This window comes from Vulpes vulpes, chromosome 12 (genome assembly GCF_048418805.1).
Source record: "Vulpes vulpes isolate BD-2025 chromosome 12, VulVul3, whole genome shotgun sequence".
Classification (NCBI taxonomy): domain Eukaryota; kingdom Metazoa; phylum Chordata; class Mammalia; order Carnivora; family Canidae; genus Vulpes; species Vulpes vulpes.
In genome coordinates this window covers 9,136,240-9,155,699 of record NC_132791.1, presented here as the reverse complement: position 1 = coordinate 9,155,699, position 19,460 = coordinate 9,136,240, and the positions used below count along the sequence as shown (strand labels likewise).

Below are 19,460 nucleotides of genomic sequence, written 5' to 3'. Positions count from 1 at the left end.
GCTAATGTAGAACAAAGTTTTAAGACAATATGATGTCTCCAAAGGGCTCTGAGCAATGAAGAAACAGGTTAACAAAATTTGTGTGTATATATTCATTTAAAATCAAGCTCCTTAATACATTACTCAGAATCTAATCTTTTTAAACCTATATTATAGAATTTAATGCATTATTTTATAGTAGATAAGGAATTTAAAGCATGGAGAAGAACTCAAACATGAAAAATGTAACAGTAGAAAGAACAGTAACAAACTCCCATGCAGCCATCACCCACTTTACAGTGTTAATTCAAGGTCAACCTTGTTTCATCTAAGCTGTTCCTCTTTCCTAAGAACCCACATTATTTTGAAGCAAATTCCAGACATCAAAACACTTAGCAGCAGTTATTTCAGTATGAATCTCCAAAAGATGAGGGCTCTTAAAACTATAACCACAATAACTAATAACACTATCACAGCTTAAAAGGTAACAATTCTTTAATATTAATAAAAATCCTGTAAGTAGTCAAATTTCTAATTGTTGCATACATTTTATAATTTATTGTTTTATAGTTTCCTTGAATCAGGACCAAAACATGGTTTATGTACCTTTTTAAATAAGTACCTTCTCTGTATTTCTTTCCCTCTTACCCTGTCAACTTATTTGTTTCAAAAACTAGAAAACTGGGTCATTTGTTCTGTAGCTGTTTCTACAAACAGTTTTGCTGATGGTCTCATTATGGTGTCTCTTAGCATGTTCTTCTGTCTTTGGTACTGGTTGTTGGATTTAGAGGTTTGATAGGATTCAAATTCAATATTTCTTCTTTTTAGCAAGACTTTTTCATATGGTATGTTTTTCCATCCAGAGGCACATAGTGTTTGGCTGTATCTATTTTTTCTAACACCAGTAGCCATGATGATGAGGACCTAAATCCGCTAGTTCATCAGAGTTGCAACCTCTGAGATTTAAATTCTATCATTTATTGACTGAAATAAATTACTTCTATAAAGGAAACTTTTCTTCATCTACTACTGGTTTTGTCATCCAGTTAGTGCTGAAAAGACAATTCTTCCCCTTTCATGGTCTTTTATCAAAATAATGAGTTTGTTCATGAGCCTCCTCTCATAGTTACCAGCTAATTTTCTTGTGTCCCTATGAATCTGCTGTTAGGGATGCCTGGGTGGCTCAGGGCATGATCCCAGAGTCCCAGGATCAAGTCCCACATCAGGCTCCCTGCGAGGAGCCTGCCTCTCCTTCTACCTATGTCTCTGTCTCTCTCTGTGTGTCTCTCATGAAGAAATAAATAAAAATATTTCTTTTTTTTTAAAAGAATCTACTGTTATTCATGGCATATTTGATATGTTTAGTCCATTAAAATTATTGCCTTGTCGAAGCCCAAATGGTCTAATGTTGGCCTATGAGAACCTTATCCAGTTGGCTCCCAAGTCTTTTTAACATGTAATCTTCAATCTTCAATAAATTCCCTAATATCTCACATGACAAGCTTTTCTAGGCTAATCTTTTATATTTCATGTCCCAGACCTGGCTCTGATTATTTCTGCAAGTAATTGGACTTACATTAAACAATTATTAAATAATACAAAAATTACTTTGTAATTTTGTAATTATTTTGTATTCCCTTATAAGCAATATTTTTTTAAGGTTTCTAAGATGATTCTAATAGGTAGCTTAGAATGAGAATTATTGCTGTAACATTTCTCTCAGTTTTGTAGTTAATAGGATATTCCTAAATTTTAAGGTAATTTATCTACTTCCTTAAATTTAATGACCCATCTAGTTACTAAATATTAAATTTAAATTCAAAAGTTTAAATTTTGTAACACTTCACTTCTTAACAAATTGCAGGATTAGTACTCTCACATGAAGAAATAAATTTCAAAATCAGAAAAATTCTCCAACTGCAATCAACCATTACATTATCATACTTCTTTTTTTCTTTTCTTTTTAATCTTCTAAGGAAATGAAATAAGATCCATACAAGTCTAGTTCTAGTTTTCATGGACCTATCTTATGACAATCCTCTGAATGTGTGGTCAGAAAACAATGGAATGAGTGGTCAGAAAACAAATTACTGATAATGAATACTTCTGCAAAACCCACACTTAAATACAATAACAATAAAAGCAGGAAGAAGTTGCCTGAAAAAACAGGTGATGGCATTATGAAATATGAATAAGCCTCTCAAATTTCAAGTTTGATGATATGATCAGTGCTTCAGCAAGATTGACTCCAGATAGGATGGGAGCATGGCAGTGAAGTAGGAGGACGCTAGACTTACCTCATCCCACAAATACAACTAGGTAACTATCAAATCAGAATAAATACCCCCCAAATTAACTTGAACATTGGCAGAACAATCTCCACCACTAAAGGTAGAGAAGAGGCCACATTGAAGAAGGTAAGAAATGCAGAGATGCAGTTTGGGAGAGAAAAAGATCAAGGCCACTGCAGTGGGGAAGGGGAGCTGCAGAACAGAGAAGGATGAGCAACAATCTAGCACACAGGGGAGCACATGGGGAAGATAAATCTCTATAGCAATTGGCTTGGAAAGCAACAGGGCTTGAGTTTCATGAGTTCTGGCAACCAGTGAGGCTTAAAGCCTAGAGTTTTAAAGATCAGTGTGCTTGGCTCTTGAAGAGCTTGGAGGGCACTGGGGTTGTTCTTGGAGAGAAGGCAGGCAAACATCCCCAGACATACAGTGTGGACACAGTGATCTGAAGAATGCCTGACACACACAGTGGGGAGGTTAGTTGCTCATTTCAGAGTGTGTCTCAGAGAGGTAGCATTCATGGAAAGACTACTCTGGGAACAAAGGAACTGGCAGGCACAATTTCCTTCTCCCACCCCTCAGCAGAAGCGCAGGGGTACCTGCAAGCACCAGCACAGTTCTGACACTTACACCAAGCCCTACCATCCCGCATTCCAGGAGAACCGCCCTTCCCAGTCACACCTGGCTGAGTCCCAGTGCAATGGGCTCCCTACCCTAGAAGATCAGCCTACACCCCTACCAATACTGCATCTCTTGACCTGGGAGTTTTCCAAGGCCTCAGTTCTGGTGGTAGTGATGACAGATCTCATTTCACAAACATACCAGAGTACACCTAGTTAAAATTTGCCACATTTAGGCCAGGGACAAACACTGTCCACAATAGGCAAAGAGAACCTCTACAGACCACTGGCCTGAAGGATAAAGCAGCCAGGATACAAAAGCAGAGCACACACAGCACATATTGGAGATACTCTCAGAAGTGCCAGGCCCTGGGGAATAAGGGACACTACACTGCAAGGCACTATAGGAACACTTCCTCATAAAGCCACGACCCTCAACAAGGAGACATAGATGACTTTTTTAACATAGAAAGGAAACCCCATATGGCTATCAATGGATTTTTCAGCAGAAACTTTCCAAGCCAGAAGGGAATTGTAATATATATTCAAACTGCTGAATGAGAAAAATCTACAGCAGAGAATACTCTAGTCAGCAAGACTATCATTCAGAATAGAAGGAGAGATAAAGAATTTCTTAGACAAACAAAACTAAAGGAGTTCATGACCATTAAACCAGCCCTGCAAGAAATACTAAAGGGGACTCTTTGAGTGGAAAGACCAAAAATGACATTATGAAGGTAGGAAACATAAAGCAATAAAAATGAATTTTTTAATAAAAAATATTTATTTTGTGAGTTAAGGAACTCATAAGATAACAGGATGTAAAATATGACACCATATACCTAAAATGTGGGGATGGGAGAAGAAAAGGAAATGAGTTCAAACTTAAATATCCATCAACTTAATATAGACTGCTATATGCAGAATGTTATATGCAAATTTAATGGTAACCACAAGTCAAAAGCCACTGAGAAATACGCTAAGAACAAAGAGAAAGAAATCCAAATGTATTGTTAAAAAAAATCAGCAAAACATGAAAGAGAGAATTACGTAAAGGATTAGAGAAAAACTTCAGAAATAACCATAAAATAAGTAATAAAATAGCAATAAATACTTATCTATCAATAATTACCTTGAATGTAAATGGACTAAATGCTCCAATCAAAAGACATAGGATGACAGAATAGATTAAAAAATAAGACCCATTTATATGCTTCCTATAAGAGATTCATTTAAGACCTAAAGATACCTGCAGATTGAAAGTGAGGGGATAGAGAAACATCTATCATGTACCTGGATGTCAAAAGAAAGCCAGAGTAGAGATACTAATATCAGAAAAAACAGACTTAAACAAAGACTGTAACAAGAGACAAAAGAAGGAAACCATATAATAATAAAGGGGACAATATAGCAGGAAGATATAACAATTGTAAATATTTATGTGTCTGACATGGGAGCACTCAAATATATAAAATAAATAACAAACATAAAGGAGCTAATCGATAATAATATAATAATAGTAGGGGGTTTTAACGTTCCACTTGCGTCAACAGACAGATCATCTAAACAAAATCAACAACGAAACAATGGCTTTGAATGACACACTGGAATAGATGGATTTAACAGATGTAGTCAGAACATTCCATCCTAAAACAACAAAATACACATTCTCTTCAAGTGTACATGGAACATTCTCCAGAACAGACCACATATTAGGTTACAAAACAAGTCTCAACAGATTAAAAAGACTGAAGTCATACGATGCATCTTTTCTGACCACAATGCTATAAAAATGGAAGTCAACCACAAGAAAAAAATCTGGAAAAACCACAAATACATGGAGGTTAAATAACATGCTACTAAACAAATGAATGGGTCATCCAGGAAATAAAAGAAGAAATAAGAAAATAAAGGGAAACAAATGAAAATGAAAAAACATCAGTTCAAAAGCTTTGGAAGCACCAAAAGTGGTAGTAAGAGGGAAGTTTATAGCAGTACATGCCTACCTCAAGAAGCAAGAAAAATCTCAAATGAACAATCTAATCTTAAACCTAAAAGACCTAGAAAAAGAACAACACACAAAACCTAACACCAGGAGAAGGAAGGAAACAATAAAGATTAGAGCAGAACTAACTGATATAGAAACTAAAAAAACAATAGAATGGATCAATGGAACCATGAGCTTGTTCCTTGAAAAAAAAATCAGTAAAATTGGCAAATCCCTAGCCAGACTTATCAAAAAGACAAGAGAAAGACTCAAATAAATAAAATCATGAGAGAGAAGAAATAATAACCAATATCATAGAAATACAAACAATTATAAGATAATATTATGAAAATCTGTTGGATGTAGAGATTACTTGAAAATAAAAATCTTAAAACAAAGCTTCTGTACAGTGAAAAAAAAACACAATCAATAAAACTAAAAGGCAAGCTACAAAATGAGAGAAGATACAGCAAATGAAATATTTGAAAAAGGGTTAGCATCCAAAATATATGAAGACCTTATATAAGTCAATACCCAGAAAACCAAATAATTCAATTAAAAATGGGCAGAAGACATGAACAGACATTTCTCCATAAAAGACATACAGAGAAGGTCAACAGGCATATGAAAAGATGTTCAACATCACTCATCATCAGGGAAATATAAATTAAAACTACAATGAGATATTATCTCACACCTGTCAGAAGAGCTAAAATAAAAACACAAGAAACAAGTATTGGCGAGTATGTAGAAAATAAGAACCCACTTGCACTGTTGGTGGAAAGGTAAACTGGTGCAGCCACTGTGGAAGACATTATGGAGGTTCCTCAAAAAGTTGAAAGTAGAACCACCCTAGGATCCAGCAATCACACTACTGGGTATTTACCCAAAGAATACAAAGACATTAATTCAAAAGGGGGGTAAATACACCCCTACATTTATTGCAGCATTATTTACGATAGCCAAGACTTAGAAGTAGCCCAAATATCCATTCATTGATGAATGGATAAAGAAGATGTGGTGCATATTATAATGGAATATTATTCAGCCATTAAAAGAATGAAATCTTGCCATTTACAGTGACATGGATGGATCTAGAGGGTATAATGCTAAGTGAAATAAATCAGAGGAAGACAAATACCATATGGTTTCAATCATATGTAGATTTTAAGAAACAAAACAAAGGAACATAGGGGAAAAGAGAGAGAAAGAGAGAGACAAACGAAGAAAGAGTCTCTTAACTACAGAGAACAAACCAATGGCTACCTAGGGGGGGTTGGGGGGTGGGGAGATGGGTGAAATAGGAGACAAGGACTAAGGAGTACTTATCATAAAGAGCACTGGGTGATTAAAAAAAAAAAAGAAAAGGAACTTAAAAAAATTAACTGCAGCCTTCCCACCAAAGTGAGTAGGGAGACATAGATGTTGCTGATGGGGTTTATAATATTAATTATAAACAAGGGGTGGTCTTGAGACCTAATTTGGTATTTGGCTAGAACTGCTCTGAGGATTTTCAGGCCACACTTGCCACAGGCCAAAACACAAGTTTAAATGGCCAACTAAAGAACAGAATCAGTCTTGTGGCTGGTACACTAGCTTCCTCTTCCTTTTCATGGCTCTGCTGTGTGTTTTTGTTTTTGAGACTTAGTTTGTTTTTTAAAATTATACGGCACTTTAAATGTTTCTTGGAAAGTATTCAAATATACAGTAACAAAGTACAAAAAAATATTTTAGGACCAAAATCAGAGAAACAAACTGGTGCGAATACTAAAAATTCTCTAATGTATATATGTTGGAAAAACAAATGAATTCTAGCTAAACAATTTGTTCACATACCTGTAATTCGTAGCCAGTTTCACACTGATAAATAACTGTGCTTTCAAAACTGTATTTACTGCCAAACACAAACCCATGTTCTGGACTTTCAGGTTTCCCACAAGAAACTGGACTGCAAGATTCATCAGAAAATGGTGGTTCCCAGGTTCCATCAAGCTAAATGACAAATGACAGATTAGAAGTTACATTAAGGGGTTTATACATATGAACTCAGAAATTTGCAAATATTGGCATAGCAGAATAATCCCCAAAATGATGGTCAAAAGAAGCCAGAACTTGGTTCTACTTCTGATACATGTTATCTGTGGCCTGAAAAAACACACATTAATTATTAGATGGTCTCATTAATTATCGCTGAACAATTTTAGACATTTCTCAAGCACAGAAAATAAGCATTTTCTTCCTAATAGAATCCATTAAAAAAATCAAGAATACCAAGGATTTGTTTTCGTTATGATGAAGGACTGGGCGGTTGACACAAATATTCCATGACTGATACGAATGTGTCCTTACATTTCACTCTACTTCCCCACCACCACAGAGTTAACATCTTTCAGCCTTCTGTTTGGGGAAAGTGAGGCATAACCAGATGTTTCTCTTGACTGTTATTTTCTTGCTAGTATTTTTTTGTTTTCTTTGAGGAAATAGTACATGAGTTGGATAACAGTCCAAAACAGGACATTTATTCTACATATGATGCATAATTAATTTTATATATCTGCCTCATAATTAACCATTCCCCTAATGTTGGAAATATAAGTTGAATCTAACTTTTCAATACAGAAATAATGCTTTGATAAATATATATTTCTGCATAAATTATTCTGGGCATTACTATCCACTTTTAAAAACTATGTAGTATTGGTTTCTTCTGATATACCCAGGATCTGTTTTGGTAAATTTTAATTTTTCCCTATAATGGCTACTTCATTATATCAGAATAATTTACTAATGATTCCCTTCAAAGACTTGTGATGATTCCTTTATCAGGATGTACTTTTGATTTATTTCTTCCATTCTACTATTTTTCCTGTCTGCCGAATCTATACCAAAACCACACTGATAGGACCTTTGTAATTCTGTAATATGTCTTAACTTCGGGAAAGGCTGGATCTCCTTCAATATTTACCCTTCAAAATTCCTATTAATCTTCTCATCCATCTATTTGTTCTATGAAGTACAGAATCATTTTGTTGTAGCAAAATAAAATATTTCTAGGCATTGAACAGAGTTTTAGAGAATTTCTGCATTTAAACACTTAGAAAGGACCTATTCTACTTTTCAGACTAAAATTCAACCTAAAAATCAGTTGTGTGAGGGTGAGGGGTTATACCTTATGTGGAGAAAGTAATAAGGGTTGTTAAAAATAAATTACTGAGTCCCCCCCCCAAAAAAACCCCAAACCAATAGCAACACACTAACCAAAAAGAAAAAACAACATAGTTATCAAGATGTCAGGGTCCTACAGGGGACATATTTAAATAAAGAAAACAAGTTGAGGTAATAGGTCATCACAGAGCCTGTCAATATTTGAGATGGAATTCAAAGGAATGTTTAAGGTAAAAGTCATTTCTATACCATGCAACCATCCCCCTTTCAACTCCTCCCTCCCCCAACTCCAGCACAGAAGACTATATCAGTAATTCATTTTATTTTTCTTTTTCTGGTCCATCTCATGGAAGCAAGGAGAAGGTGATGCGTTAGGGATATCTGCTCTCTATGGTGCTGATTTAGACACTTTTCCCTTCTTGACTTTCTAATTTCTTGTTCCAACCATACAAGACACATATTATTATACACAGTTTTATATATTATTATAATTTTATGTATAATTATAATTATACATTATTATATACAGTTCTTTTATATACAGTTTTTCAAATAAGGAAACAAGGCTCAAACATTTTAAGTGACTTCCTTAGAGTCACACAAGTAGTAAGTAACAGAGACAGAATTTGAATCCAAGTTACTGTTTCTACAACTTTCGGTTTTTTAACTAAAACTGGAAACATTTGGTATCAATCAGGGCTCATTTCCCACACAAGGATACTCTTTACTAAAAAACAACAACAACGACAAAAAAAAACAAAAACAAAAACAAAAAACAAAAAAAAAAGGATATTCTTTACTGCATTTATGTGTAGACCATCTAACTTCTGGTTAATTTTTCACGAATATTTTGTTATAGATATTTTAACATTTTATCTCACGTTGGCACTTTTCACCTACTCTTGGTATTTTCTTAAAAATAGGAATATTGAAAAGAAAGATATGTTTTGTAATATTTCTACCAAAAAACTTCTCAAATTCTTGACATGATTGGAAACTTGAGACATTTTTCCCCCTTTTTTGGATAGCAAGGTACTGCTGTGGACAGACACACATTTAATATATATAAATGAGTCAAAGGTACACGTTCTAGGACAGAGAGTCTTACCTGGCACGTTGATATGTTAACTCCCTCATAGATATACCCTTCTGCACACGACACAGAAACTTGCTTATTCACACTGAAATCATCCCCCTGAACAAGTATGTGTGCTGTATTTGCTGGCAGAGGACATTTTTTAGGGCTGCAGGAGATCCTCTCAGGAAACCAACGACCATCTTTCTGACAGGTGAATGTATCTATATCTGTATCCATCACATAACCTTCCAGACATCTGTAATGGAAAATCAAAATGAGTGACCTCAAGAGAGTACGATGCACTTGGCGACCTATTGTGGATTTAAGATGCTGTCTACAAAGTTTAGTAGGCATTTTATGTGATATATTAAAACTGATTCAAATGTCAAGGGAATGGCATCACCATGCAAAAACACCAACATAACAATCACAAGCAGATCAGTCCTTAGCTGTCCACATTAAGGATTAGCCAAGCCTAATGTCGATTTAAATGTCCTTTGTGAAAGGGAATAAAGGGAAAGGAGAGAAAATGAGTGAAAATATCAATGACGGTGACAAAACATGAGAGACACCTAACTCTGGGAAATGAACAAGGGGTAGTGGAAGGGGAGGTGGGCGGGGGGTTGGGGTGACTGGGTGATGGGCACTGAGGGGGGCACTTGGCGGGATGAGCACTGGGTGTTATGCTATATGTTGGCAAACTGAACTCCAATAAAAAATTTTTTTTTTTTTTAAAAGAATACTATTTAAAAAAATGTTCTTGGCAGGAGCAGCCTGGGTGACTCAGCAGTTTAGCGCCGCCTTCAGCCCAGGACATGATCCTGGAGACCCGGGATCAAGTCCTACTCGGGCTTCCTGCATGGAGCCTGCTTCTTCCTCTGCCTGTGTCTCTGCCTCTCTCTCTCTTTCTCTGTGTCTCTCATGAATAAATAAATAAAGTCTTTAAAAAATGTTCTTGAAATTATTACCCTTGTAGATTAGATCAACATTGAATTCACTTTTATTCTGAAAATAGCTAACAGTTCAAAAAATTCTAGATGTAGTACAAAACAGACTCAGAACTAATAAGAATATAACAATTAATATTTATTGAGGATCTACTTTGTGCCAAACACTGTTCTAAGTCCTTTATATAGGGTATCTTTTAATCCTGAGTAGTAGATATTATTATGTAACAATAGTATTTGGTGTTCAAACTCAAATCAACCTGGCTGTAGAATGTTCTATGATTTTTAAAGCTCGCATTTACTTATTTGGCATATGTTTACATGGCACTTATTAAATTCCAGCCACTGTTCTAGTGCTCCACAAATATTAATTCACTTATTTCTCATGTCAACCCTATGAGTAGGTACGTTTATCTTGATTCCCATTTGGTAGATGATGAAACTGACATCAAAGACACTAAATAACTTCCCCAGGAAGCAACAGAACTGAGATTCCTGCCTAGGGATTCTGGTTCTAGAACACATGCTCCCACTACTATATGACACTGCCTTTTAAATTAAACCATTTAGCTAATTAGCATTTTAAAAGTGTATATATTTTTTAAATTTCACAATTCACTAAGCTAGATAGGAGTCACATGTTTCACAAACTTGTAATCTGTTTACTACAAGTAAAGATCTAAAACATAATCAAACATGACAAGGCATAGCAAACAGGGGGCTCTTGAGAAACAGGTGATGTGATTTTTCTAGACACCTCACACATCAACATCCAAATAGAAAACTGAAAATGTATTTCAAAAGCAAGGGATAATTTTTGTTTTTCTTCTCGGTGCATGAGCAACCGGTCTTCAGCTTTCTGATCATTGATGATACTCCCTTGGGTCTCCTCCTTACTGCAATTAGGAGAAGATGAAGGTAGGCCTAAAATGTCCACAACAAGCATGTTTAAGAAGAGCTAGTGAATTATTAAAATCTAAGAAGCCAATATGTGAAGGATAATCCATAATTCCTTCCAAGATGTGACTAAAATCTACATTGATTTAGAGGGTTGAGATATCTTACGGGCATTTATTCCAATAAGAATTTAATTTATAAGTTTATTCCATATCTCTAATTTCTTTTTAATAATGCATTGTAGAGAGGGAACTTTACAGCAAAAATCACTATTTGTGCATTAGTTTAGTTTGTTCAAATAGCATAGGTTGGAAATCTCCTTAAGATATCTTCCTATTTATATTGATCAATGAAAGTATGTGCCTTTTTGACCTGAATTCTTTAGTGTTTGCCTTATTTCCCCAATATCTGCTTGTATGAATATAACCATAAAGTGATACGTAAAGAAATTTACCAGCATGACTTTTGAAAGGAAAAAGAGCCTGATGACTTAAAAGATAAAAAAGCCAGCAGAGGATCTCACTGTTTCATGAAGGTCAACAGAATATGATAATCATAATTATTTTAGGAACTACAATCTGAAAACGTAGAAATTTATTTTTTGTAGCCAATGGATTTCTACACAATTATGAATAGAATAAGGCCAAGTGTTAAAAGCTTCAGTTTTTGGAGAGCAGTCTAGAGATGGTATTTTCCCAATTAGCTAAATTTTTGACCTAGCACTTTTTTTTTAATTAATTTTTATTGGTGTTCAATTTACCAACATACAGAAAAACACCCAGTGCTCATCCCGTCAAGTGTCCACCTCAGTGCCCGTCACCCATTCCCCTCCAACACCCGCCCTCCTTCCCTTCCACCACCCCTAGCACTTTTTATTTTACAATTCTCCTGCCTGCATCTTTTGGAGACTCTAGAGCCATGGTCTTACCTGAGTTTCACTTTACTTTCGTAAACGTGTGCCTCTCCAGTTGCCACTGCATTGGCGACAGATGGTGGGGATCCACAGGATAAGGGCTCACAGGCTGGATAAGGCTGGCTCCACGTCCCTTTCTCTGTACAAACCAGATCTGAACTCCCTTGTATGACATACCCAGATCTGCAGTTGTAGGTTATCACATTTTCCTCCAAAGAGCCACTCTCACTGATGAATGCATTTGGTATCACTGGGGGAGAACCACAAGAAGTGTGTTCGCAGTGTGGGAAGCCAGAGCTCCACTGATCATTGGCTTCACAGGTGATTTCAGAAACTCCGTGGAGCTTGAAGCCTTTGAAGCACTGAATCTGGGCTACCTTTCCACAGCCAAAATCTGTCCCATTGACAGCTCCATTTTGAATTACTGGTGTGGAACACCTGCAAGGCAGGCAGGAAGGTGGGCTGCCACTCCAGGAGCCATCAGAAAGACACCTTCGTGAAGGACTTCCATAGAGCTTATAACCAGGAAAGCACTGATACTGTATATGCCCTCCATGATAAAAGGAGAAGCCATTAGGAAAGCCATGGGGAGGATCTTCAGGAGGGCCACAGCTGACTGGTTTACAGGAAGGAAACTCTGCATCCCAGCTGCCATCTGACTGACAGGTGAGTTTTGGGGCACCATGCAGCATGTAGCCATCCTGACAGTGGAACACCACTTCCTTTCCAAATTCATAGTCCAGGCCGTCCATCACTCCATTTGCCACTTGTGGTGGGGTGACACATCTGACAGGCACACAGATGGGAGTGGTTCCACTCCAATGTCCATCAGCAAGACAAACACGACTCCTGTCTCCCTCAAGGAAGAACCCTACATTGCAAGTATACTCAATCTCCTTTTGGAATGTATATTGGTTTCCTTTCACCTGGCCATTGGCTGAGATTGGAGGTGAACCACAGTCCACAGGACTGCAAGTTGGCTCACTCTCATCCCATTTTTTATTTTGTTGGCATGTTCTCCTCTCAGGGCCATTCAACACATACCCAGGATTACACTGATAGTACAACACACTCAGGTATGTGTAGTTACTTCCTTTGACAGAGCCATTCATAACTGGATTTGGTTTTGGGCATGAAATGGCCTCACATCTTGGGGAAGTACCACTCCATTCTCTATTCTGTAGACAAAATCTCACGTCCGAGCCCAGTAGAATGTGTCCAGGTTTGCAAATATACTCTACAGCATTGCCCATAGTAGTCTCTGTAAAATGCAAAAAGCCATTTTCAGGAGCAACTGGTAAGTCACATTCAATTGAAATGCAGGATGGTGCACTGCCATTCCAAGTTCCATCTTCCTGGCAGATCAGTATAGGGCTCCCTAAAAGTTCATATCCTGGATTACAGGTATATGAAACTATGGTGCCATATGGAAAGTTTGCTGAATGTGTAGCAGGAGATCCTTTTGTGTTTTCCCAGGTTGCCACTGCTGCCATATGATGAGGAGGGCGAGAAGTCAGATATGGAATCTCCATCATATCTTCTTCTTGGTCAACATGTCCCTGACCATCTTTGACCTTAGTACATTCTCCAAAATCAATATGAGGAGGAAGACCACAGTCTACAGGTACACATTTTGGTATGGCACTTGACCATCCCGACTCTCCACAGGTCTGCATGGCATGACCAGCTACCTGCCACCCAGGAAAGCAGCTGTAGATGATCATGGCCCCATAGCCATAATCTGCACCTTCTACAAAACCATTTTCAATGGGTTGTGGGGGATTACAGTGGATGGCTCTGCATGATGGGACATCCATATCCCAGTCACCTGTCTCCAAACAAGTCAAGGCTTTGGGACCCTCAAGCCTGAAGCCTCGGCGACAGGAGTATGTAATGGTTTGCCCATAGTGCAGGTGTGTGTAAGAGAATTTGCCATTTGAAATCTCCCTGGGCTTTGGGCACTCAACGGGTTTACAGGTGGGTTTTCCTCCAAGCCATTGACCATTTTCTCCACAAAGGATGGTAGTATTTCCGACCAACTCAAAGCCTGGCTTGCAGGTATAGAGAGCTGTGCTGAGATAGGCAAGACCTTGTACATCGATGATACCATTGAGAATTTCCTCAGGGTGGGGACATTCCACTGGGACACATTCTGGCAATGGAGAACTCCAGGTACCATCAGCTTGACAGGAGGTGGTGGGATCCCCTCTTAGGAAAAACCCATCCACACAAGAATACTTGACAGTACTTCCAAAATGAAGTGCAGAAGAAGGAGCAGGGACACCAAAGGAAATGAGGGGAGGTGGGAGACAAAGAACCATCTTACAAACGGGAAAAGAATCATTCCATTGCTGTGATGGCAAGCATTTCAGGACAGAGGGCCCCTGAAGGGCATGTCCCTCTTTACAAGACAATGTCACCACTCCTACTTCAGTAGCTAACTCCTTTAGGACAAGCTGGTTTTCCAAGAGAGGTGGCTCTGGGCACTTGGCAGGCACACACTTCTGGTTTAGTTTCTTATTCCATTTGCCAGATTTCTGGCATGTCCAAGAATTATCACCAATGAGCTCAAAACCCTCATTACAGAAAAACTGAACCTTGGATCCTACTTCAAAATTTTCTCCTTTCATGTAGCCATTCTGGATTGGGGGAGGTTTTCCACAGTTAAGAGGGACGCATGACAGTGGGGATTCACTGTGCCAGTGGCGATTGGCTTGGCAGACAAATACAGGACTTCCAACAGATTTGTAGCCTGGATTACATTGATATCTCACTTCACTCTCAAAGATCCTGCCAGTTGTATGCTGTATAATAGGGAGAAAACAATTAAGTATAATTTGTAAAACAATATAATTAACTAAATACATTGAATAATAAAAAATAGATTAAAATGCCTCTGTTAAGACAAATCAGTTAAGACATAAGCAAATATCGATTTATGGTTTTTTTTTTAATAGGTCTACTCTGCTTTTAGTGAGTGAAAAGGATGGGTCAAATTAGGTAATCCCCACTACAGAAATGTTTATCATTGGGCTGAGCCTACAATAAGTAAAAGATAATAGTTTTAAAATGATGATTTGGTGGATCACTACCAAAAATTGTAAGTTAGTAAGTTCAAAAAAAATCTTGCTCACCAAAGCAATGCTGTAGTTCATTGCTTTAACCACCGAAAAGGAAACATGCACATACAATGTACATTTATTTGTTAATATTGTTTAAAAAAAGCAAATAAGGGATCCCTGGGTGGCGCAGCGGTTTAGCGCCTGCCTTTGGCCCAGGGCGCGATCCTGGAGACCCGGGATCGAATCCCACGTCGGGCTCCCGGTGCATGGAGCCCGCTTCTCCCTCTGCCTGTGTCTCTGCCTCTCTCTCTCTCTCTGTGACTATCATAAATAAATAAAAATTGAAAAAAAAATAAAAAAAAAAGCAAATAAAATATTTTTCATGGATATATTCCAAAGGGTGCTATCAAAGTTTCGTGTTCATTCTTAACACAAATTTTAAAATTGTGGCTATAAAGATGGGAAATTAAAAAGCAATATTTTCTCTTCTAACCAAAAAGTTGATACTCAGGATCTCAACATTTAAATAAATGAGTGATAATATGATTGACAGGTCATTTTTAGGCAGTACCAAAGATGAATTAGTTATGAAAACTTTAAGAAAACTTATCATGGTAAAGGCTAGCTAGCTTGCATGCTATAGTGAACTTCTTGTTCTAGTGGACATAATTCTTTGTTTTGTTCACTTATTTATTTCTTGGGTGCCCTACATACATGTAAGTGCCATGCCATCACAGACCTAATATGCATTGTTAAATACTAGTTCTCCAATGCTTACCTGGCACCCAGTAGGAGCTACAGAGATATTTGTTAAATGAACAAATGAAAGCCTCCTTATCTATATATACCCTCTTCCAGTGGAACCCTACTACAGCAGAGCAAAGATGTGAAACAGCAAGTGTTTACTGCTGTTTGAGAATATAAAGGAGAAAAGGTATTATGTATATGTGGGTTTTTACATAATATTTAATCAGAATATTGTCTCTTTCAAATAGCCCTTAATTTGAAGAAACATATTAGGCACATGTTAATACGAAAGGAGCAAATGAAAGTTTCACCCTTTGTCCTGGTGAAACTACCTTTAGGTCTGCTGAAAGAAAACCATAAAAACTGCATTATAGTTAATAGATGATTCACCCCATCTTTTGTCTAAAACTTAGAAATGATACCAGATATCTCTAGGTTCCATTGGGCCTTGATTTCTATAAAATATACATCCATCTTGGGATGACTTCTACATAAAGGAAAATAATACTGTATTAAAATTGGTTCATTCTAACTTCATAGCTAGGGCTAAGGTAGTGCTACAAAGCACTTCAACCGTCTATATGCTAGGAGAAGGTAGAAAGCTATAGATTAAAAAGACTTCTCTCTAATATTCACCAGCTAGAGGTTTAGCCACTTCTGTTTTTCCACAATTAATCTGTTCAGTGTTCTGCCTCTGAATCCCAGGTTAGCCATAGTGGGCTGGCTGTCAGTGATGAGAGCCATGGACCCCTTGCTCATTAGTCTCTTACCTCCACAAAGCCATTCTCAACCTTAGGCGGTTCATTGCAAGACACAGGGTGGCATGTAGGTGTGGGGCTACTCCACTGTCCTGTAGCTTCGCAGGTGCTCTTCTTCTCCCCTTTGATGTAGAACCCCTTGTTGCAGCTATAAGCCACCATGGCCCCAAAACTGTAGTTTGATCCACTCGCATAGCCATTCATGATGCTTGGTGGCTCTCCACACCGCACGGGGATGCACTGGATGGACATCGGGGAAGGGTTCCACTGCCCACCTTTCAAACACTCAATCTTTGCCGAGGTATTCAGTACAAAACCTTCTGTGCATTTAAAGCTTACAACTGACCCTGCTGCAAATTTTGCTTTGCTCACAGATTCCAAGATGCTATAGGAAACAGATGGAGGTTTTTCACAGAAATGAGCTATACAATGGGGCATGGCCTGACCTTCTGGGGGAACCCACTTGCCCTGGGCATTGCAAAGGAGCTGGGAATTGTCTGCCAAGCTATAACCATCTGAACAATAGTAGAATGCAATGTCTCCAAATAACCGATGGGCAGTCTCTGGAGAGGCATGTTCCACGTTGGGGGGCTCATCGCAGGAGACAGCCAGACACTGCTGGTTACTTCCATTCCACTTGCCATTGGCCAGGCATTCAATGGTGTCGGGACCAGCAAGGGTGTAGCTATGAGATTGGGAGGAAAGGAATAATAATTAAGCAAAATATGTTTGTATCTTCGTATATTCTTTTTATTTTTTTATCTTTCCAACAAGGACTTTACTTTTATTTTTTTATTCTTTAAAAATAAAATAAAATAACATTTTTAAGAAAAGGCATAGTAGGAGAACTCTACAGGCTCGTCTCATCCTTCAAATACAACTAGATAATTATCAAATCATTCTGAATACCCAATAAATTGACTTGAGGATGGATAGAACAAACTGTACAACTAGAGGGGGAGAAGAGGCCATATCAAGGAAGTGCAGAGACATGGTTTGGGGGAGAAACAGATCCTGAGTGCTGTGGAGGGGAGAGAGCAGTAGTCTCAGACAATGGTGAGAGAAATGGGAGTGCTCAGGGGAACTCACACAGAGAACACTTCACCACAACCATTGGCTGGGAAAATGATTTTTTGTGAGTTTTTGTAAATAGAAGGGCTTGAGCACTGGAGTTTTAAAGGCTGGCAGGCTTGGCTGGTATAGAGACCTGAGGCTGCTGCCCTACTCCTGGAGAGAAGGTAGGCAAGCAGCCCAAAGGTACGTAGCACCATCTGAGGAACGCCTAGGTCACATGGGGAGACTGCTCTTCTTGGAGAACGTCTGTGAGAGGTGGCATTTGCAGAGTTGCCTCTCCAGGGACAAAGGAGCCAGCAGGCTCTATTTTGCAATCCTGCTCCTCAGCATAAACACAGAGCCACCTGTGGGTAACAGCACCGTGCCGACACTGGCTGCCTGACCTGCTTATACCAGGTCCCAAGCCCCTGTGCTCTGCCAGTACTGCCCTTCTTGGACAAGTGTGCCTCAGTGCCCGCACAGCAGGGAGGAGAGAAAACCTGTCGACCCTATCTACACCACATCTCCCAGCTAGAGTTCTGCGAGGCTTCAGTTCTAGTGGAAGTAGTATCAGGGTCTCATTTAACAAACAGACCAGAGTACAGCTAGTTAAAACTTGCCACACTCTAATTAAACTGCCCACTGCACACAAGGAGAACCTCTGCAGACAAGAATAGAGTAGCCAAACACAGCAGCAGAGTGCACACAACACACAGCAGTGACAATCTCTGAAGCACCAGGCCCTGGGCACTATCTAACCATTTCTTCAAAAAGCCATTACTCTCAAAATCAGGACACATAATATGCTTTTTTAACACAGAGAAAAAGACAGAGACTTAAACAATAATGTCAAGATAAAGAAGTTCGTCCTTAATGAAGCAACAAGATAAGGTCATGGTCAAAGATCTAATTGAAACAGATGTCAGTAATATGCCTGATGGAGAATTTAAAACAACAATCATAAGGATACTTACTGGGTGAGAGAGAAGAATGGAAGGCTTCAGGGAGGCCTTTACCACAGAGATAAAAGAGTTAAAAAACAATCAGAAATGAAAAATGCAATTATGGAGATTGGAAACAGGATGTAATGAACACAAGGCTGGAAGAAATTATAGAAAATAAGGAAGCAGAACAAAGGAGAGAAAGAACAACTATGGGTGATGAGAATAGACTAGGGGAACTCAGTAACTCCATCAAACATAATAACATTCATATCACAGGAGTCCCAGAAGAACAAGAGAGAAAAGGGCACAGAAAATTTATTTGAGGAAATAATAGCTGAAAACTTGCCTAATCTGGGGAAGGAAACAGCTATCCAGATCCAAGAGGCAAGAGAGCTCCCATCAAAATCAACAAAGACAGGACAACATCAAGGCATATTGTAATTAAATTTGAAAATGCAGTGATAAAGAAAAAATCCAGAGGCAGTTAGACAAAAGAAGTCCCTAACTGGGATGCCTGGGTAGCTCAGCAGTTGAGCGTCTGGCTTCAGCTCAGGGAGTGATCCTGGAGTCCTGGGATCGAGTCCCACATCAGGCTCTTTGCGCAGAGCCTGCTTCTCCCTCTTCCTGTGTCTCTGCCTCTCTCTCTCTCTCTTGAATAAATAAAAATAAAAAAAAAGAAGTCCCTAACTTACAAGGGAAGACCCATAAGGCTAACTGCAGATCTCTCAACAGAAACTTGGCAAGATAGGAGAGAGAGGCATGATATATTAAATGTGCTGAATGAGAAATATCTACAGCCAGAATACTCTATCCAATGATAGCAAGACTATCATTCAAAACAGGAGGAAAAAAAAATAGAAGGAGAGATAAAGAGTTTCCCAAACAAACAGAAACTAAAGGAGTTTGTGACCACTAAACCACTCCTGCAAGAAATATTAAAGGAGACTCTTTGAGTGGAAAGGAGAGACCCAAAGTGACAAAGAAAGGAACACAGAAAATCTTCAGAAACAATGACAAAACAA

At 38.3% G+C, this 19,460-nt stretch overlaps 1 protein-coding gene across 4 annotated transcripts in view; it reads right to left on the bottom strand.

Annotated features, from left to right (window-relative positions):
• Positions 1 to 19,460, bottom strand: part of SVEP1 (sushi, von Willebrand factor type A, EGF and pentraxin domain containing 1) — a 182,730-nt gene that overhangs the window by 21,489 nt on the left and 141,781 nt on the right. For all 4 annotated transcript variants that reach the window (XM_072727713.1, XM_072727711.1, XM_026002685.2 and 1 more), the window contains 4 exons: positions 16,454 to 17,126; positions 11,890 to 14,678; positions 9,148 to 9,373; positions 6,711 to 6,866 (listed from right to left, as the gene is read on the bottom strand). In XM_072727713.1, the coding sequence (XP_072583814.1) occupies positions 6,711 to 6,866; positions 9,148 to 9,373; positions 11,890 to 14,678; positions 16,454 to 17,126 (3,844 nt within the window). The remainder of the gene's footprint in view (positions 1 to 6,710; positions 6,867 to 9,147; positions 9,374 to 11,889; positions 14,679 to 16,453; positions 17,127 to 19,460) is intronic.